Below are 23,205 nucleotides of genomic sequence, written 5' to 3'. Positions count from 1 at the left end.
CACTTGATGCGCTGTCGGTCTGGGATCCATCCCCGTCTTTGGGCCCATTGGGCTATTTTCCCTTCCAGCCAGTGCACCACGACTGGTATATCAAAGGCTGTGGTATGTTCTATCCTGTCTGTGGCTTGGTGCATATAAAAGATCCGTTACTGCTAATCAAAAAGAGTAAACCATGAAGTGTCGACCGCGGGTTTCCTCTTTTCATATATGTGTGGTCATTAGCTTTATGTTCAACGCCATATAACCGTAAATAAACATATATTGAGTACGTCGTTAAATAAAAAAAAACCCGTTCCTTCCTTTTATCTGACACGTGGGTTTTTTATTTATGTGTTTTTGGCACATTTGTAACCTTTCTTTCTTTTAATAACGCCGCTGTAAATGTTTTTCAGAAATGGTTGGAAAATATACCGGTGTTAAATGACCACGGATTTGACATTTTGCAAAGCTACAAGAACGCATTCTTGAAGTGGACTAAAGACACCATACTCGACCCGGCGATGGTGGGTAATTAGCTTAATTAGAAGTAAAATATACAAAAGAATTTCAAACTAAAATTACTAATAAATGTCTTGTAACACATAGTGCCCTATCGATAGCAATTAGGTAGGGATGGATATTTTGACAATTTGTATATCGCGACATTGATTTCCCTATCACAATATGTATTATAGTAGAGACAAACCTGCTTTAGCGACCACCTGCATTTATCAAACATTTTTATTTTCCCAAATTAACTAATATAGTATAAAATAACCTGTATTAAGCAACCACCCGTCTTAAAAATCCACATTTTGATACTGACTTTGATGGCTGCTTAACACTGGTTTGACTGTAGATTATTTCAACAGTCGACCGATTTTAAGGGAGGCTTGTAACAAAATAAAGATAATACATGATGCAAGTTTGAGGTTATTATATAAAACACTACACATATTGATCACTTCGGTGTGCTAAGGCTTATTTAATAATGGCAGTCGCTTCCTTTCATCACATCTTTGAACACATTATGAAAACCAGTCGCATCTAACAAATCGGGATTTCGACTGACAACGAATATGGAATACAAATGAACGAGAGCGATCTGTAGTAACAACGTTACAGATTTAGATATTACCATGTGTATCGATACATTTAGGATGTATCGTAATGTGTATTTTGTAATCTTTTGAATCATATGTTGCTAATACCGATAGTACAGCACATCCTTACGATTAGGACAGACGATATTACGTACTTTTTTGTTTTGTAATTTTTCAATTTTATATATATTTTCCCAATCAATATATAATGTTATTCTTTTCTAATGTTAGATCTGTAGTGTTAATATTTTATGTTGTTTTAGGTACAGTTTGATAATGGTTTAATTACTTAAGTAAAATTCACTATACTTTCATATTCTTGTCTTTTGACCACATAGCTTATAGATAGATAGAATATATGTTTAACGATACCCCGGCACGAAAAATGCATCGACTATTGGGTGTCAAACTATAGTAAATCCAACATGAAGTGAAACACATAACTTAAATGCTCGTATCGACTTTCATATAGGTATATATATACATTTGATTTGCAATAGCCGATTTTCTTTGTGTTGGGTTGTTGTTAAGCATCCATTTATTCATTATTGATTGCACAAAGAAAATCAACATGTACAATTCAAATCAAGAATTTTTCATATTTTTCAAATCACAATTTAATTGTTCAGGACATCTAGGGATATATAACAGAAGTAAATGGATGTATGATGGGAATTTAAAGGGATACCTCGATGTATTTATTAATGTTTGTTTGTGAACTGTAACAGTGTCAATTTTTAAAAAGGAGATACTACATATCCCAACTTGAAACTAACAGGGTTCTAACGGACAGTTTGAATGAACAGGGCATTTACTCTCTATTGTATAATCAGGAAGCCAAGGTTCCAGGTGTACAATGCAATTATTTCATAGACAGTTAATAATGTCAGATAGATCTCTGATATTCCCAGGTGGCAATATCTTGTTTTATTTGTAGAACGAACGTGATGCTAAAAGGAAGGAAAAGATGATGACAGAATACAATAAACAAGCAGTAAGTACGACAGTTATTTTCTCATTTCCTTAGTAGTTCATGAGCCGAGACCCCAAATTTGACCATTTGGTACCATCCGAGGTCACCAAACTTAACTTTGCTTTTTTTGTTTTGATAGGGGTATGTATCTGGATCTCAAAACAGAATAATGGACTTTTCTACAGAGTAGATTAAGGTAGAGAGGGGGTATTTTTCTAAAATTTTAATGACGTTTCTCTGTATTAATCTGTTTGTCAATATATAGCTATTTTAATCGCACAAACTAAAATTCACTAGTCAACATTCACCAGGAATTCATTTTGAACTATTCCCAACTAATTAAGGCATTGCGACATAATAGTAATCAAAGATGGCCGCCAGTGTATAAGAAAATCGTAATTTATAACAAAGAAATCGTAATGTATTCCATTTTACATCAACTGGGAAGATATTTTTATATTATTACCCATATGGGCTCAAATATACGGGGTAATATTTTTTCAATCTCTGCACAATGTGCAGATTGCTTCTACAATCACTGATTGGCTGGCTTTAAAAAGACAAGATTTGATTGGCAATTACATACTGCTGGGACTATTTTTTGTTCATTCATGATTCCATTCATCGGTCAAACTATTACTACGAACTTCAAATATTTTTTTACGATACGAACATTTACGGAATTAAAAATCAAAATATATGAACAAATGTTTAAAAATGTTTTTATTTTATTATTTTGACTGGGTTTTTTTGGAACTGTTCTTTGGTGGATACTGTTGGGTGTGCACTGGTAACGGCGCGTATGAATATATTGTTATGGCTGGTAGAGCTTGTTAGTTGTTACAGCAGCGAGAACGTAAATATACTTTTAAAATCGTTAAAGATTGACAATGGGTAATAAAGAGAATATCCAACTCACTACGAGGAATTACAGATTATCTGTCCCTCGTGAATTAATGCTGTAAAACCCTCGCCTGAGGCTCGGGTTTACAACATTAATTCACTCGGGACAAATAACCCGTAATTCCTCGTAGCTCGTTAGTTATTCTCTAATTATTGAATAAAATTTATGGGCCAAGGTATTCATTTATAATGACATCTTGCTAACTGGCATATTGCATCATCATTTCAATCCAAGATGGCCATTAAAACAGTCGCCAAGTGGCCATATCTTACATTCTACATATATTCCCCAAAGAATAATTTATACTTCAAATACAGGGTTTTCTATATGGCAAACATTTCAGTTCTGGTATTCACTTTGTAATACAGATACATTTTATCACAACATGAATCCAAGATTCCAAAATATCACTTAAAACAATAATTAAGAAACAATGAAATCAACTGCTACATTTTAAGGGTTGTCACGGGGATTCTATAATTCCCGTAACTGAATAAAACACGATTATCAAAATATCTCTCCTAACTGTATATCTATTAGATCTCTCTGTAACAGGCGGTTAAACCCTAGTATGGCTCGTCTAGGTATGATCAGAGATACGATCTTATATAAAGTATATATTATTATAGCACGTTAGTTCTCTAGAAACACAACAAAAACACAATACACTTTGGAATCTGTATTAATCTACGCTGACAAATGTACAGCCGTAGTAGTTAATTAATAACAGCAATAATAACAACCCAGAACTGATCACTTAATTAGTTAATCTCTAGGTGTCTAGTTACACAATATGCGAATCACTTCACCGTTACACCACACCCACACGTGTGATAATTGAGAAACGCTTCCAGGAGAAGTTAATTAATAAAGGAATTACAACACCATTCCTAACTGGTTAATTTTTAATTAACCCTTACTACTCGTTCAGTAACGTGTGATAATTTAGGAACGCTTCCAGGGGAACTTAATTAATAAAGGAATTACAGCTCTATTCCTAACGGGTTAATTTTTAATTAACCCTAACTACTCATTCAGTAACCTTGTAACACAGAATTAATACTGGTACCTATCACAATAAAGACAATAACCTACAGTTTACCTAGGTCGTCTAGGATGACTGGCTAAGCTTTATATTACCAAATACTCGTATAATGTTAGAACAAAAAGTCTACGATTTACTTCGTCAGATGACCGAAGACACTGTCTAAAGAATATTGGTATAATACAGTATTAAAATATTTAAAGTCACATCAATCACATCAAGGTTATACACAGAGCAGAATTAAAAATATTTACCAAAGTCCAACGGACTACGTTCCCTCGGAGCCGTCCTTTTTCGTTCTCCTCGATATCTCTAAAAACTAGCTATTTATTATAAAACAGAATTCGCCTGGGGGTACAAGGCGGTACCTCCCCTATCATCTGATATTTCACCTCTACTAGAGTTGGTATATTTCTCTCTGATCGTCAGTCTGGCTGTCGCCAACCGCGAGCAATCTCCTGGCCATAAACAGCACTACCGGAGATATTACGTAACTACTAGCCACATGGCCTCCGCACCTGGCTGGGTGTGTATTAGGCGTACCGATCGAGGACTGTCGCGCAGAAGTATTACGTTACAAGTTGCCCATCTGGGCTTAAGTGCAATTAAACTGCACACGGCCCTCTAACACAATTAAAATCGCCACAGGCGAAAACAAATTTAAGCGCATGTTCCGTCACAAGGGTAACCAATCCTTTCTCCAAAAAATATCTAGACATACATATAAAGTTGCATAACATGAATCAAATAGTTCACACTGCTAACCTTGTTTTGATAAACACAAGGTATGTATACTTTATTTTTATATAAGCTGTAAAGCGTATTGGACTCTATTTCTAAGTTTGAAGATCATCGAAACGATTACGTGTACGAATTCAAATGAACGTTCAGTGGCGTAAATTACCGACCTCAGTCGATAGTAAAAGGGGAATAACTCTAAGTTGTTATCGAACTTTTCACACAATTTCCGTTTTGGTGTGTTATCCCCTGTCAACAGTTTCGTCATAAAGTATTGGAGATGTTTTTAGTTATGTTTTGGTCTCACTGCACAGATGTCATCTGCCATTGAAACCCATGTTAAACTGCCCAACTTCAAGTGAAGATTGCCCATAGAACGGGTTCTCGTTGGCACCAACAACATACACCATTGCGAACATACATTATATAAGCATTTATTTTCACTGCAAAATTGAGAACATTTCCGTCTCAGTTTTTTGCTATATGACCGCATCTGGCTGTAGTACCGGTCCGAACAGGTGGTTCATTAATCGATTCACTCCGGCTGTCACGTGCGCTATATACCCATGTCCCAAAAGGTCGATGCACAATATTACAAAATAACATGGGCAAAATACAGCCAGAAGGCTTACCATTAAACATACATATTGTTTTAATTCTTCACCATTTCCTAGAAGTGAATATGTGAACCATAACATGTGTCACAGTTAGGAACTATAGTGGACCGTGATGAATGAACTCTCACCCGGAAGTGATCTGTGTAGTGAGACCTTTGACAGCCATCTTGTACGCCATCTTGATTATTTAAAAATGCTTAAGGATGCCAAATTTACACCTCTCGGATCCTTAATTAGTACTTACGAAATATGCAAAAACTACAAAGAATATTATGGGTACCGAGTTTGTAAATGGTTTAGTAAACACTAAAACACGGATTTAACTGATTTCTTGACGACATGAATAATAAATGTTAAAAGTTTGATAACGAGGTAAAGCTAACCTATTGGAAAGTTCATCATGCATTTTTGTTTTGTCCTAGGTGTACAAAAACAATTATAACAATGGTACCCATGTTTGGTCTGGCTCGTGGACTATAGGGTACCACACCACAGTTTACTTTCCTTCCCCACTCAGTTTCGGTAATCAGTCATAGGCTCTATACTTATAGGATTTGTATTCAGGCAGAATTTGAAGTGCCTCGGAACATCCTATGTTGAATAAAATAATACAATAAATTAAAATGTTATTGTTTGGGGGGGGGGGGGGGGGGGGAGACGACATGTAATATCTTGTGCGCTTGTCGTTTCTGGGGAATCTTTTGAAGAATGCAGGTGTTCTTTTAAACGATTGCACCTCTCTTTATGTAAAGTGGCTGTCCTGGATTGTTTTGTTTTTTTAGAAAAATCGTGTGTCTTAATGCAAAATAGGAACGGAAAGAAGTACTTCTTAAATGGCTCCCCAAGATTTCCTTTTCATATAATATACAGAACAGTACTTGCCACAGCCTTTAACATACCTGTCTTAAAGCATTTATTGGATGAATGATAAAACACGTCAGTTCTTGTGACGTCATCTGTTTTACGTGGAGAGGGCCCTGTATTATTGTTCCTTAATTCTTTGTTTTTACTGACCTGTAATTAGTATAGACTACGCACGGCCTTGCTACATAGAATAAGTGTGGTAAAGAATACGTTTTGAACATGTCTGATGACATGCATACAGAAAATATCCAGCAAAGCAAAAGCTTTCGTTTGTATTTTTCAGGACATAATAGACGTGATGTTTGAGGATGTTGACAAAAAAACAGGTTTGTTTGTAATCAAGTATATCAAATATATTGCGTACTTTTATGACCTGGATCAAATCCTTAACATCAAGGCCCCGTTTTACGAAGCGACCGTAGCACTAAAATAACCTTTAGTACCTAGCTACCGTACAGATATAAGGTGATTTTAGCGCTAAGATCACTTAGTAAAACGTGGGCCAGCCTGCCCCCCCCCCCCCCCCCCCCCCCCACCTACCATAATGGGAGCCCGTACGCCTAATTCCGCTGTGAACGCTCGTATTAAGAAAAGTAAGACAGGAGTGTCGCCGTAGTACATTTGCATACATGACAATAAACGTAGTGTTGTGACCTGATTAATTTATATCTAATTTGCAAAGTTGTCAGATTGTGAAAGTATCTGATATGAAAAAATTATATTGTGTTATTTTATTGGATACGCTGCTGGATATTGTATCAGTTTGCCATTCAAGGGAAATAACTCTTTGTCACGGGGATCCTACAATACCCGTAACTGGATGAAACACGATTATCCAAATATCTCTCCTAACTGTATATCTATTAGATCTCTCTGTAACGGGCGGTTATACCCGCTTGTGGCTCGTCTATGTATGATCAGAGATACGATCTTATATAAAGTATATATTATTATAGCACGTTTAGTTCACTAGAAAACACAACAAAAACACAATACTCTTTGGAATCTGTATTAACCGACGCTGACAAATGTACTGCCGCAGTAGTTAATTAACAACAACAAATAATAACAACCCAGAACTGATCACTTAATTAGTAAATCTCTAGGTGTCTAGTTTACACAATATGCTAATCACTTCACCGTGACACAACACCCATACGTGTGATAATTGAGAAACGCTGCCAGGAGAACTTAATTAATAAAGGAATTACAACTCTATTCCTAACTGGTTAATTTTTAATTAACCCTTACTACTCATTCAGTAACCTTGTAACACAGAATTAATACTGGTACCTATCACAATAAAGACAATAACCTACAGTTTACCTAGGTCCTATAGGATGACTGGCTAAGCTTTATATATATATCAGAACGATTAGCCTACAGTTTACTGCGTCAGATGACCGGCAGCACCGTCTAAATAATATTGGTATAATACAGTATTAAAATATTTAAAGTCACATCAATCACATCAAGGTTATACAACAGAGCAGAAATGATATTTACCAAGTCCAAACGGACGAACGTTCCCTGGAAGCGTTCCAATATGTTTCTGCCCGATATCTCAGGTCAGGTCATAGGGTTTAACGTGCACATTCAGAGCAAGCTGTTGTAGCGCACGCCTGTCGTGGGCGCAAGTGCTTGCGGAGCAAGCTCTGTCGTCCAAGACAGAAAGTTGGGGGTGGGGGAGGAGGGACCGCCTGCACTGGCAGGTGCAAGGGAGCGCCAGTAGTCCGACCAGGATCAGTAGCAGGCGGGGGTGGGTGGTGGTTGCTATGGAATTTTGAATGGAGCAGTTAATATGCCAAAGAGAAAAGGTGCGCAGTTTTGATTTGAAGGAATTTTGGCGCGAACCGATATCTCTAAAACCCTAGCTATTTATTCAAAACTCTCAGAGACAGCGAATATCGCCTGGGGCACAAGGCGGTACCTCACGTATCATCTGAATTTCCACAGCGACCAAGACGGCATATCTTTCTCTTAGATCGCCAGACTCAATGATGCCAAGTCGCCAAATCACGGTTGTAAAAACCGCACTCGCGGAGGTATTACGTAACTACTGGCCACATGGCTCCGCACCTGGGCTGGGTGTGTAATAGAAGTACAGCTCGACAACCGTCGCGCAAAGGTATCACGTAACAAGTTGCCCACCTGGGCTAAGTGCATTTGGAACTGCACACGGCCTTCTAAAACAATTAATATCGCCACAGGCGAAAAGAAATTAAGACTCACATTTTCTAATCCGGACACTTTTAAGTAAACTATTTTATTCAGATTAACTAGGTTCTCCTGGTGTATAGGAGCCTATATACTAATGAATAGACATGTATGGTATAGATACGTATATGTATTTACGTAAATAGATATGTTAATATACAACCATATATGTATTTTGGAAAGATGTGTTTATGTTCAAGTATGTGTAATTACTATATGAACATGTCCATGTCTATACACATTAATGATACAATGTTTATACATCTACAAGTATTTTAATATAACAGCGATTTTTGCTTTAGAACATCGCCGCATGAGTTCAAAAGCATTGACGGGAGCGTTGATGATATCATTGTACCGAGAAGAACCCCGCTTCAATCAACCATTTCAAATGTTGACTCTTCTCAAGGAAGTTGACAGCCTAATGGCCAAGTGGAGAGGTAGGTTAACTACTATTGCAGGTAATTGCTCTTTCCTCCTTTTAACAATGTAGCATATGTTGAGCTAATAACTTAAGTATCTTGCGAACTTGTGTAAATCAAACATAGACGCTGGTGCTCAAGTGGAGAGATGGGTTGACTGGTGTACTGAAAGTAGCTCTTTCCGAGGTTCTTTCAACATTGTAACTAATAATGACTTAGGGGTCACATAAAATTCTATATTACTTAGAATTGATTTCAAAGAAGAAATAAGATGTCATTTCAATTATATTTGGTTAGAATTACATTAAAGTCTGAAAGTTCTATAATAACCAAAAATATTTATTAATTAGTTTGTAAAATTACATTTGAAAATATTTTTTTACTACTGTTTTTAAATTTATATTACTATTAATATTACTGCCAAGTCCAGTAAGGGTGACAGACAGGTTAAAGCATGACTTCAGAATTCGAATTGAATTCCATCCACAACAAAAAATAACTCTCTAGTATTTCAATGGATATACAATGAAGATATTTTATGTATTTTATGTTTTTCGTCGATAAACCTTAAGAAAACCACATTTTACGCAGAGTGGTATCACATTAGAATTTAAATATTCAAAGCTAATATGTAGCATCCATTCATTTGTAGTTATTTATCACATATATACTTGCTAAAATTAGCAAAGTATTACACATGCAACTGGAGCATGCACCTTTAAACGGCTTAAGATAACTCTTGTTTCAGATACTCACGTGTCGATGGTACATCGTATGATCGGCCAAAAACCTGGCGTGGGATACTGTTCTTCTGGGTACTTGTACCTTCGCTCTACCTGCAGGTAAAAGAAAAGACAGTTCACTTAACGACCTCTCAAGTTGAAAGTGTAATCTCGAGTCATAGGTGTTAGAAGATGTCATCAACTGGAGGTGGAGGTTATTATTATTAATTAACCGGCTTTCGTCGGACCAATGAATCCTTCTCCATGTTCTCAGATTCCACGCTCGCCGTGCTAGACACCATGCCAAACGTAAGCGTTTGTGTCGTTTTGACAGTAAGGGACGCTTGATGACTCGTCTGGACGCCAATCCCAACAGTTTGAGGCGGTTCCTCACCGTATTTGTAGAGAGCTGGCGATTGGGCAGCCACTCACGTTTCAGCGCTGTGCTTGTTGCAAACGGTAGACGCCGTACCAGCCGCCCCAGTGCTACGTCTCCATGGTTTGATGTCACACGAGGTCTACCTGACCGTGGCAAATCCTTCACAGAGTTGGTTACGGCATGTTTCCTGACGAGTCTGCTAATTACTGTGTAGTGGTACCCCAGCTGACGGCCGATGGCTTTGAACGTCATTCCTGCGTTACGCATGCCGATTATTTGTGATCTTTGATCCATTGATATTCTCCGTCGATTCATCTTCACTTATAATGATCGAACAGTGCAAGATGGCCACGTTAAATACCCAATTTGGGCATGCACCCATACTGCACGCGACGATGAGATGTGACACCATTGTCATGCTTGCACGATCTCATCCTTTCTATGGAACGCCATGCCTGTCAGAATCGTCATTGCAAATTCAGTTGCAATGCATGCAAATATTATATAAGTAATCATATCTGGGGGTGCTTAACTTTTTTCTTTGAGTATGGATGAAATGTCACCTGGACATGGGAGTCCACATAATGCTGTTAGTTCTACTGGTAGACCAGTAGAGCTAATTTTAATCATACTGTAAATCAGAGTAAATCAGAAACTATGGGGGTTAAGCTGCTCATTTCAGAGATAAAGGGTAGCATCTATGAGTACGCTAGTTACACATAGCATTTGAGTACTTTTTTCCAGGTTCCCCATACACATTTCAAGCACAAGGCTACTTGACACAGTGGCATAAAAGAAATAAAACTGCATACGTTTTGCCGAGATAAAACAATTTTTTTTTTTTTTTACAACAGACACTCACATTTAGCACTAATTTATTAGGGCTAGTACTATCTATATTATACTGCATCGTTTTGTTTTCTTTCAGCGACAACTACGCCATATTTCCTGATCTCATCAACATGCCCACCTACCTGATGCCACGTGTCTACTACCCACAGCTTCCTGAGACACTAAAGCAGAAACTTGCTTTTGCCCATAACAGCCAAACCTGAGAACAGCATAATCACATAAATATTTTGCTATTCTTTATATACCTAAAATAGTGGTCAATCATATCAATATTATGGCGTCTGGTGTGTACAAACAATAGTGTTTAATCACATTCATGTTATGTGTACATTAGTATTTACGTGTATTAATTAAAGGGGCATACCCTAAGTTTAGTTAATCTACAAACCTATAACACATTTTGATAAAGTTACATTTGAGTGAAACACGAGTCTCTGACTTTGAAATGGTGAAATACCCTCTAAAAATAGACTAAAACTTGACTCCAAAACTCTTACTTCTCAGAAGCACGTGCATTTTTAAAAATATGAGAAATACATTTTGTGATATTAAAAAAACCAGGATGACCAAAAACAATTCGAATGTATTGAAATTTATAATGTAAACAATAAAATGTAAGTAAAGTATGATTTAAGTTATCAAAAACGGTTATAATAGTAAAACATATGCGTTAGTGTTTAAAAACTAGGGTATGTCCCTTTAATATTAATATTATTGTTTTCTCTGTTCCTAAAATAGTGTTTAATCATATCAATATTATGGTTTCACCTGTATAGCTAAAATAGTTTATCCTATGCAAGATTGGACTTTATGATCTCAGTGTAGTCCTACAGACGAGACAGGAGGGATGAAATTTCTAGGGGAGTGGCGGTCCTCCTACAGACTTGGATATGAAAGTAATCACGACTGCCTAACATCCTTTCGACTCTGTCTTGTGCAGAGATATGATTTTGATGTGGAAATACGGTTTTGTTGGTCCTATATTACTCTATGGTTGTGAAATTTGGGGATTTGAAAATATTAATATATTAGAAATTGTACATATCCAGTTTTTATGATATTTAAGAAATTCAAGAAAAAACACCCCTGTATATGAAGAGTTTGGAAGAAAACCACTATTGTTTATACTATCCATGCGTATTGTGTGGTTTTGGGCTTGTCTTTTAGCAGATAACTGAAAATATTATTTCATGACTATATACAATGTGAAATAACCATAAATGGATTATCAGTGTTATTTTATAAGTTTGGCCTAAATAATATGTGGGACAAACAAATGTTTAGCTCAGAAACACGGTTAAAGACATTAGTCAAACAAAGACTCTCAGACCAATTTTTACAGAATTGGCAAAGAGACATTTCAAAATCCAATAAAGGTTTAACTTACAGACTATTTAAACTTAGTGCTTGAAACATATATCAATACACTTGATAAAACTATGTGTAATACATTTCTTAGATTTCTTATAGTTCACCACGTTTTATCTATCGAAACAGGAAGATGGACCAATATTTTATATGAAAACAGAAAATGTATCTATTGTACTACTGACAATGCTGGTGATAAATTTCACTACTTATTTATATGTACCAAATTTACAGAAGATGTAAATATGTCCACAAATATTATTTTACAATACCAAATGCAAAAACATGTGCAGCTTTTTAATTGTAAAAATATACGCACCCTAAGATTTATAACTATATATTATCAACAAACATTTCTGTTCCTTATAGGGTGTATACTACCAAATCAAATCCCATAGACGACAATAGTAACATATGTGGCTAAAACTCCTACCTGCAACGTATCAACCGACATAAACGCTACGGATATAAATACTACCACCGCTTACACTTAAAGTGAATCAGAAAAAAATGGGGGTCAAGCTGCTCATTTCTGAGATAACGGGTAGCGTCTATGACTACCCTAGTTTCGCACAAAATTCGAGTACTTTTTTTTACAGGTACCCCATACATGTTTCAAGCACACGGCTACTTGACACATTGGTACTAGATGAAATAAAATTGCACATTTTTTTTACCCACATGAAACTATTATTTTTTACAACCAACACACTCACATTTATAACCAAACACAGGACTTGTGGTGTTCACTTCTCTATCAAAAGTTGGGTGCACCTCGAACTTTGACCCAGCCGGGAGTTATTTGGTTTAGTACTACCTATACTGATAACATACATTTTTCAAAAAGTGTCCAGCTATGTGTCTTTATGACAACCAGGATCTGGTGTATTCTGACATAAACTGACAACCTCACTGAAACTCTTGTTTCTACAGTGCAACCTAATATAATGTACACCTCAAAAAGCATATATATTGCATATAGTTTTGTACAAATGCAATATGTCATATTAAACAACAAAATGTTTTAAAATAAAACTCCTGAAGATATTTACTTTCAGTTGGGTGTGTGTACTCAGGTATATATGTAGAGACAACAAAGATAGTCAGAGTACCTCTACCCCTTTTAAAGAATTCCATTAAAACACATGCACTTGATTGACCCCTAGATTATGAAGACCTTAACAGGCACATCAAAGAAATATCAGTATTAAAAAAATACACTGTCTGAGGAAGGAAACACAAACATGACTGTACCTGTATGAAGTAATGACTTAATGTCCTGAACATTAGTGTTGGGAGGAAATCCTGTATGCTGGGTGTGGGTGTCTTTAAGTTACCAGGTGTGGGAATTTCAAATCCATCGGCCATGCTGATTTTCATAATGAACCATCAAAACTATTGGCAGCCACCAATATTCCTGATTATATTTTATTTATAGCCTACTGTAGTTGGAGGTTTTAATAGTTGTGATATCTGGAATAATCATGCAGCTTTAACACATTTATTTTTGATTAATTACTGAAAAAAACTATTTTTAAATGACAAAATTACCCGAACATCTATTTTCTTGCATTATTTTCTAATCCGGATGAATACAATATGTACATTAGATGTATTCCTACAATCTGTAATCCAGCATTTTATTTAGCTAGTAACATTAGGTAATACAGCTTTAACAATAAAATAAATTATCAACTTAATCCAAGGCAGATAATCAAATCTGAAAAAATTGGTTCTAAATCTAGTATAAACTCAAAATGCTTTTCCTGAGAGCTAACTAAGTGATTATTAAGAAAAAAAAATTATCTGGAGATCTAAGTATATGTTTAACAACCTTATTGTTATGTACAAATAAGAACAGAAGGCACAATAGAGACAACAAATTTAATTATGTTTTTGGTAAAGTTTTTCTTAAAATTTACTTAAAATTTTGCATAAAACTACAAATTTGTCAAAAATATAACTTAGCACCCTATAAATATGTCAAAATGACAATAAAAATCAACTTCTTTACAAATTTGAGTTTTCAGAATTTCATACATAAAAAAATTAACAATGTTAATGAAAACTAAAGACATTAACCCACTATTGGCACATGCTATTTTTAATACAAAAATAAATTGCTATTAAAATCTTAGTTCAGGTTGCCTATATATAATACCATATTTAAGAGCAGTTGTATATGGCAAGTCAAATACCATGTAAAAATAAATTATTGAAATATTTACAGTATGAATTATAGGCCAAAACCAACTTTTCTTCAGTGCTAACTTTGATTCAAACTCCATTCAGAGCCATGTACAGAGATTATTGTCACGGTCAAGGTCATTGTGAACTTGCATGATCGAGTGATGGCTAATTAATCAACCAGTATAGTTTAATTAAATAAAATGACAAAATCATAATATTTTTTATTATGCACTGAATATGTGCTATAGGGTGTATACTACCAAATCAAATCCCATAGACGACAATAGTAACATATGTGGCTAAAACTCCTACCTGCAACGTATCAACCGACATAAACGCCACGGATATAATACTACCACCCCTTACACTTAAAATGAATCAGAAAAAAATGGGGGTCAAGCTGCTCGTTTCTGAGATAACGGGTAGCGTCTATGACTACCCTAGTTTCGCACAAAATTCTAGTACTTTTTTTTACAGGTACCCCATACATGTTTCAAGCACAAGGCTACTTGACACATTGGTACTAGATGAAATAAAATTGCACTTTTTTTTTATCCACATGAAACTATTATTTTTTACAACCAACACACTCACATTTATAACCAATCACAGGACTTGTGGTGTTCACTTCTCTATCAAAAGTTGGGTGCACCTCGAACTTTGACCCAGCTGGAAGTTATTTGGTTTAGTACTACCTCTAAGACTTCATTATTTACACTTTATGAATTATTTTCAAACCCTGTCATCTTGATGCTGTTATATTATACATGTACATATGCATTACTCAAATGCCATCAAATGATGGCCCGAGTGCAATAAAGTTCTGTTTAGTCTGTCGTTCAGACTTAATCATATCAATATTATGGTTTCCTCTGTATGCCTAAACAGTGATTAATTATATCAATATTATGCTTTTCTCTGTATACTTAAAATAGTGTTTAATCATATCAATATTTAGGTTTCCTTTGAATACCTAAAATAGTGTTTAATCATAGCAATGTTATGGTTTCCTCTGTACATAAAATAGTGACTAATAATGTCAATGGTATGGTTTCCTCTCCATACCTAAAATAGTGTTTAATCACATCAACATTTAGATTTCCTCTGTATACCTAAACTGGTGTTTAATCATGTCTATATTTAGGTGTCTTTTGAATAACTAAAATAGTGGTTGATCATACCAAAATTTAGGTTTCCTCAGTATACCTAAAACAGTTTTTAATCATATCCATATTTATGTTTCCCTTGTACACCTAAAATAGTGATTAGTCATATCAATATTTTGGTTCCCCCTGTATACCGAAAATAGTGATTAATCATATCAATATTATGGTTCCCTTTGTAAACCTAAAATAGTGATTAATATCAATATTATGGTTCCTTGTGGTGTGGATCTACAGTAGTGATTATCATATTAATGTTATGGTTCCATATTTAAACCTAAAAATAGTGATTAATATCAATATTATCGTTCTTTGTGGTTTGGATCTACAGTAGTGATTATCATATTAATGTTATGGTTCCATATTTAAACCTAAAATAGTGATTAATATCAGTATTATGGTTCCTTGTGGTGTGGATCTACAGTAGTGATTATCATATTAATGTTATGGTTCCATATTTAAACCTAAAAATAGTGATTAATATCAATATTATGGTTCTTTGTGGTGTGGATCTACAGTAGTGATTATCATATTAATGTTATGGTTCCATATTTAAACCTAAAAATAGTGATTAATATCAATATTATGGTTCTTTGTGGTGTGGATCTATAGTAGTGATTATCATATTAATGTTATGGTTCCAGATGTATACCTAAAATAGTGATTAATATCAATATCATGGTTTTCTTTCTAAAACTAAAATAGTGATTACTCATCAATATTGAGGTTTCCTCTGTATACCTAAAGAAATTATTAATCATATTAATATTATGGTATGCTAAAAATAGTAAATAATTGTGTCAATTTTATACTTTCTTCAGTTTACCTAACATAGTAGTGTTCGGTCCAAACATTCGAATATTCGTCCTCTAATTTGCTATTCGAAATATTCGAATAGTATTTTCAAGTATTAGAATATTTGGAATTGTTAGGTCCTATGGGGAAAATGACTCAAATGAGATGGATAATGTGGGTTTTTTTAATTATAAGATCGGTCCTGCGTGCGGCATGCCAGGTGGATTCAATTGGGAACATAAAACATGTCTCGGAGTTCCAGAATAGAGTATTAGTAGTGACATCATGCGAGTGGATTAAAGTGAAAACTATTTTCGATAGCTCGGGAATGAGGTTCATCTACAATAACCAATATGTCGACTTCAAATCCTACACTCTCAGTCGAACTAGCAACGAAGTTGGACGTAATTTCGTGCGCTCTCGACCCCCCCCCCCCCCCCCCCCCGGGGATTGATGGCTAGCTATGGCTTGCTGCTAGAGTATCGCGTCGCGCACACCGGGTCACGGGCAACCGTGACTTTGGTATATGGGGACGCGGCTACAGCCAAGAGGAAGAGAACAAGGAAGAGGAAACGTGCACCAGGGGCGGCTCTAGCGGGGACATAGCTAGCGGCGGTCCCGTCTGCGTCGCCGCCCCCACCACGACCAATCCGGACGGAGCGACAGGAGGCGACTCGCCAGCCAGCCGCATCGACTGTGCAGATGCGGGAAGTGGAGCAGCCAACCAGTGCACCGCGACATGCGTCACCTGTTCCCGCTCGTCTTTCGTCTGCGTCGAGACCCCCACCCACGGGGGACTCCGCGACGGCGACTCTGGATGTTGGGGCTGTCAAGAGGAAGGCCGTGACCCCGCCGGGGGACCAACCAGCCAAGACGCGGCCTTCTACTTCCTCTTCGGGGGACTGGAGAGTGGCAGCGCGGAAGATCAAAGGCCAGTACTCTAAGTACTTGGTGGGAGACGTCACGGACCCCGACAGACTGCCAGGCAAGGTCTACGAGGAAAACTTCAAGACGTTTCCCGATGGCCACCAGGTCGCCATCCACACGGTCAAACTACGAGGAGTGGAAGCTATTGTAGTTACGTCGCGCCGGGATGATCTTTACCGACAGGGATTCCTCAGCCATGACATGGATAACAACACCATCCACAGAATCATGAAGATCGTCACCGGCGCCCAGTACCCACAGATGGTCCACTGCCTTAGCACCCACAGCTACAGGAGACTGGTGCCTCACTTTGAGGAGAGGAACATCATCACCTCCCCGTAGATCGAACTTTAAACTTTTAGATCTGCGTTCAAAATTTTATGTCGAAATTACTTTTTTTTTTTTTTTAAATATTATTAAATATTCCGATCCTCTCTTCTTTCTCATATTTAATTTTGGACTGTCCTAAAATGCTCCAAATTATATAAATATTCGACCGAGCAGTCAATTCTTTTTTATTTTTGGCTTGTAACCTTTTTATTTTTTTTATTTTATCTGTTAACTTCTTTACTAATTGCTATTTTCAAAATTCTGCCCAGTTTCAACCCCCCCCCCCCCCCCCCCCCCCCCCCCATCCATCCCGAGTCAGGCCACCGATCTTATCGGAGGTCGGACTCGGGATGGGCGTGTTCGAAACCCTAGTGGTATATATGGGCACGTTAAACTAGTTATCATCATCATCATCAAATCCTATAAACAAGAATTAAGACAAATATCTGCCATAAACAGTCCAACAGTAGTTTCTCGGGTATTATAAACTTTCTAGGGGTCAATTTTATACATTATTCAAAATGAAATTAAACTTCGAAACCTATTTGACGAGATTATCGTACCAAAATAGATACTGTATAACTAAATTGCCTACGTCAAATTTAACATTACAAATATTAACAGTTGGATGGTTTAACGTTCCCAAAGAAAACATACTATGTAAATTTTCTAACACTGATATTGGAAATGAACAACATTATGTATTCAGTTGTAAAAATCAAAATATTTAAAATAGTAGAAGAATATATATTTTAAAATATTATAGAACTAATCATAGCGTGTTTAAAATGTTCTTTTTGTGTAATGTACTGTAATTGAAAAACCTTACCGTATTTATTAAAAAAAAACCCCACATCTTGATGTGAATTGATGTTTCTCCATCGCACATTTGAACTATGTTGATTACATACTCGGTGTTCATTGCTAACTATAGATATTCTGTGTTGATGAATGTTCTTGTCAAATCTTTATATTCTGTAATGTAATCATCGGCTATTGAATGTCAAACATTTGGTAATTTTAACATATAGTAGTCTTAGAGAGGAAACCCGCTACATTTTTAAATTAGTAGCAAGGGATATAAAATATGCACTATCCCACAGACAGGATTGCACATACCACGCCCTTTGACATACCATTCGTAGTGTACTGGCTGGAACGATTTATAGCTCAGACGCGGGTCGATCCCAAACCAACCGCGCATCAAGCGAGTACTTTACCACTGGACTACGTCCCTCCCCTCGGCAGTTTAATATGCGTCTCGAAATCGTTCAGAGCTGAAGCTGCTGAGAAGTCAGAATGCTATATTTTCTAGCCAAAAAAAAAACAAACAAAAAACAACCACCCCAAAAACCATTGACCAAGATAACAAAAGAAGCCCACAAAAACATATGGTTTCTATGGTGACTGGGAAAGGACATCATTACTATCTCGATCGATCAACTTACTATCTCGATCGATCAATCAATTTTTATCTCGATCGATCAACTTACTATCTCGACCCATCGACTTAATATCTCGATCGATCGAATTTCGAACTCGAGGCTTTCCGTCAAGATAGGCGACTGGGATACCGTTATAGGTTATACTATACCATATAAAATCCCATAAGCAATAACGTTAATGTTTGTGGTTAAAAACACTATATGCAATATATCAACAAAACTATAACATTCATCCATCACATGATGCGCGGTCAGTCTGGGATCGATCCCCGTCGGTGGGCCCATTGGGTTATTTCTCGCTCCAGCCAGTGCACCACGACTGGTATATCAAAGGTTGTGGTATGTGTTATCCTGTCTGTTGGATGGTGCATATAAAAGATCCCATGCAGCTAATCGAAAAAGAGTAGCCCATGAAGTGGCGACAACGGGTTTCCTCTCTCAGTATCTGTGTGGTCCTTAACCATATGTCCGACGCCAAATAACCGTAAATAAAAAAATGTGTTGAGTGATTCGTTAAATAAAACATTTTTTTCTTTCTTTCCTTCTTGGGCCAAGAGATGTCATATACTTTTGTTACATTTGCTTAAATCGTTCAAATTGTTTTTTGTTTAACGACACCTCTAAAGCACATTAATTAATTAATAATCGGCTATTGGATGTCAAACAATTGGCAATTCTGACATGTAGTCTTGAGAGGAAACCTGTCACATTTTGCCATTAGCAGCAAAGGGTCTTTTATATGCACTTTCCCAAAGAAAGGACGCCACATACAACATATTTTGATATACCAGACGTGGGTCTCTGGTTACACCATTTAAAGGCATGTGGACATTTTGAAGCTGTGCCTGCCCAAACAAGTGGGATTTTTGCTCAGGTTGTAATCTGTTCGTTTGAAATGGACTACGATGAAGGGTCGATTATTTGGGTGAAGCTATTGAGTTTTCCTCTTCCAACCAGTGATTCATGAACGGCATATCATAGGAAATAGTATGAAATATGCTGTATAAAATGTGTATACTTTGTATGTACATGTATGTGTGTGCGTGTATCTACTATCTATGTATATGCATGTATGTATGGATGAATGGATGCAGGCAGGTAGGTGGGTGGTTGGTACGCAGGTACGTACGTACGTATGGATGGATCGATGGATGGTTTAAAGTTTGTTTTGTTTTAACGACACCACAAGAACATATTAATTGATTTATTAATCATCAGTTAGAGTTTTAGAGAGGAAACCCGCTACATTTTCCCCACATTAGTAGCAAGGAATCTTTTGTATGCACTATCCCATAAACTGGATAGCACATACCACGGTCTTTGATATACAACTCATGACTCACTGGCTGGAACGATAAATAGTCCAATGGGTCCACCGACGGGGATCGATCCTAGACAGACCGCGAATCAGGCGAACTATTTACCACTGGGCTACGTCCTGCCTCGGATGGATGGATGCAACCATGCATGCATGTATGTTTGTGTGTTCATGCGTGCTTGTATGTGTATCTGGTTATATAAATGTGTTTGCGTATGAATATTTAGCTATGTCCCAGTTATGACGATACATTAATGTTGACCTTCATTTATATTTATAAGTCGTACTTGTCTAGCATCCGACTTTATGATATCCCGGTTCATCTTTCACAAAAATATGTTTTGATCACTGGTATATGTGTATGATATCTCCCTTCTTCGTCTGTCTGTCTGTCTGACTGTCTGACTCTTGTCTGTCTCTGTATGTCTGTCTGTCTGTTTGTCTGTCTCTCTCTCTCTCTCACTCTCTCTCTCTCTCTCTCTCTCTCTCTCTCTCTCTCTCTCTCTCTCTCTCTCTCTCTCTCTCTCTGCAAATATCGTCAATACATACATGTATTAGGAATAAACGTTGTATTATGTGAGCCACTGGCATAATACATTATTTTTACTCCTAATATATGATATTGACGATACCGAAACACAGAAGGGTAATAATCTCTTTATTATATAATCTCAAAGTTAATACATCGTGTCTTTGCAAACTGCATACACAACTTTAATTCCAGTCAGCCATTACTCGATATTCAAATGAATGAATGAACGAATGAACGTTTAACGACACCCCAGCACGAACAATTCATCGGCTATTGGGTGTCAAACTATGGTAATGCAAACAGATAAGGTGATGATCAACATCAATATAAGAATTCAAGATTTAAATAAAAACAGTGTAAAGAACTGTGTAAAAATACAAATATCACAGATAGATACTGACTTTTACTCAAAATTTCAATTTTGTGCTGTATTGGCCATTCTCAAAGAGAATGTTACACCCCTGCACCACGGTGAGGTTACAGCATCCGCAGGGGTCAAATGAATGAATGGTGCCGTGTCTTAAAATCAACTAGTACATGAATTTTCGAGAACGCTGGGTAGTTTTCAATGTAAAGTTGCTCTATTAAGCATTTTTTGTTTTATGAGTATGAATGCATGCATCAATTCTGTAGTGTCGCCATAGCACGTTTAGTTACATGACTGTTACATACATAGATATTAACGCACTGATGCAGGGGGTAAGTAAATCCTTTCTGGCCTTACAAATTGTCCCATGCCGTTGTTGGGACTCGAACCTGTGGCACCGAATCGCCCGCAAATTGCTGACTAACCACGATGCGTTCTGATGAGCTATCCAGACATCTATGTATGTATGTATGTATGTATGTATGTGTGTGTGTGTGTAGTATATATATATATATATATATATATATATATATATATATATATATATATATATATATACACACACACACACATTTGTTTCATTCAATCCCACATTACAACTTGGTATGAAATACGGACATTACTACGCTAGTTGTGAATTAAATTTGATGTGTTCCCTTATTTCTTTCCAACAGTATATTTGTCATGTACTGTCGACATTTAAGGCTTAGCCTTATAACCGTTCACACACCCGTTTTCAAATGTCTGGTTTCGTCACAGCCGTGCTGGTAACCTAATATAACTACTTTTTATAAACCAGGATGTTGCCCGACAGACTAGGTATCTGTGACAAGCGATACGGCTGACGGGAGTACAATGAGCACTCAGTTTCCATCTACATTTACTCGTATTCATATCTTGTTCGTCTACTTTTCGTGACTCCACTGTCCAAAGGAAACCAAGCAAGACCTAACTGTAGGAAAGAACTGTTTTCTTTAACGACGCACGCAACACATTCTAATTGGGGTTATATGGCGTCGCAAATGATGAAAGAGAAAACTCGCCGCCATCACGCCATGAGCTATTCTTTTCGATTAGCTGCAAGGGACCTTTCATACAGACAACATCCTACATATAGGATAGTACATACCACGGCCTTTGTCACACCAGTTGTGGAGCACTGGCCGGAAAGAAATAGCCCAATGGGCCAACCGACATAAAAAGTATGTCACCTCGTAATAGTTTTAATCTACCTGCAACAAAATAAGGTGTCACATGGTATTTATGATTTAAGGAGTCTTTTTTTTTTAGTAACCTTCATTTTAGCTGAAAATCGCAGTCCATTTAAGAAAAAAATATTTTATCCTGTACCGGTGTCAACCTCAAGTGTACACCGCATATCAAATGTAGACATGGGTGGGGGATTGATCGAGCCTAATACTACATAAAAAGTATATTAACTTAGTGGGAATAGATAATAGTACAAATAATCAGTAATGGGTGTTACTACCAATTAGACCTGCATTTTGATAACAAGACAATGTCTTTGTCTCTGTGTTAAATGTTTGTGGCGGGGGGGGGGGGGGGGGGGGGGGGGGGGGGTTGGTCAGAAATATAAGAATCTACACAATAGAAACAAACAAACAAACACAAAATAAAACATAACAAACAGAAAACAAAACAAACAGAAAACAATACAACTGCAATTTAGTGTAAAAGAATTTTTGATTCAATGAAACAGTAAACATTTCATATCATCAAATTCAGTTACATTTTTGTTGTTACTCCAAAGATATATACTAAATATACTTAGTTGGATAATAAACCAAATTTAATGTCAATGTGTGTGTGTGTGTGTGTGTGTGTGTGTGTGTGTGTGTGTGTGTGCTTGCTCGTGCGTTTGTGTATAATATGTAATTTATAACTTCCCTTAAAGATATTGTGTCATGTAAATTGAATAAACTTATTGTTGTTAG

General features: G+C 36.7%; 1 protein-coding gene across 3 annotated transcripts in view; it reads left to right on the top strand.

The window, feature by feature from the left end:
- Window positions 1-11,290, top strand: part of LOC121375878 (tryptophan 2,3-dioxygenase-like) — a 38,483-nt gene extending 27,193 nt beyond the window's left edge. For all 3 annotated transcript variants that reach the window (XM_041503561.1, XM_041503562.1, XM_041503560.1), the window contains 6 exons: window positions 393-503; window positions 2,020-2,076; window positions 6,507-6,549; window positions 8,743-8,880; window positions 9,611-9,704; window positions 10,892-11,290. In XM_041503561.1, coding sequence (XP_041359495.1) covers window positions 393-503; window positions 2,020-2,076; window positions 6,507-6,549; window positions 8,743-8,880; window positions 9,611-9,704; window positions 10,892-11,018 — 570 coding nt within the window. In that variant the 3' untranslated portion in view covers window positions 11,019-11,290. The remainder of the gene's footprint in view (window positions 1-392; window positions 504-2,019; window positions 2,077-6,506; window positions 6,550-8,742; window positions 8,881-9,610; window positions 9,705-10,891) is intronic.
- Window positions 11,291-23,205: the final 11,915 nt, after the last annotated feature.

This window comes from Gigantopelta aegis, chromosome 6 (genome assembly GCF_016097555.1).
Source record: "Gigantopelta aegis isolate Gae_Host chromosome 6, Gae_host_genome, whole genome shotgun sequence".
Classification (NCBI taxonomy): domain Eukaryota; kingdom Metazoa; phylum Mollusca; class Gastropoda; order Neomphalida; family Peltospiridae; genus Gigantopelta; species Gigantopelta aegis.
This window is presented reverse-complemented; position numbering and strand designations above follow the sequence as displayed.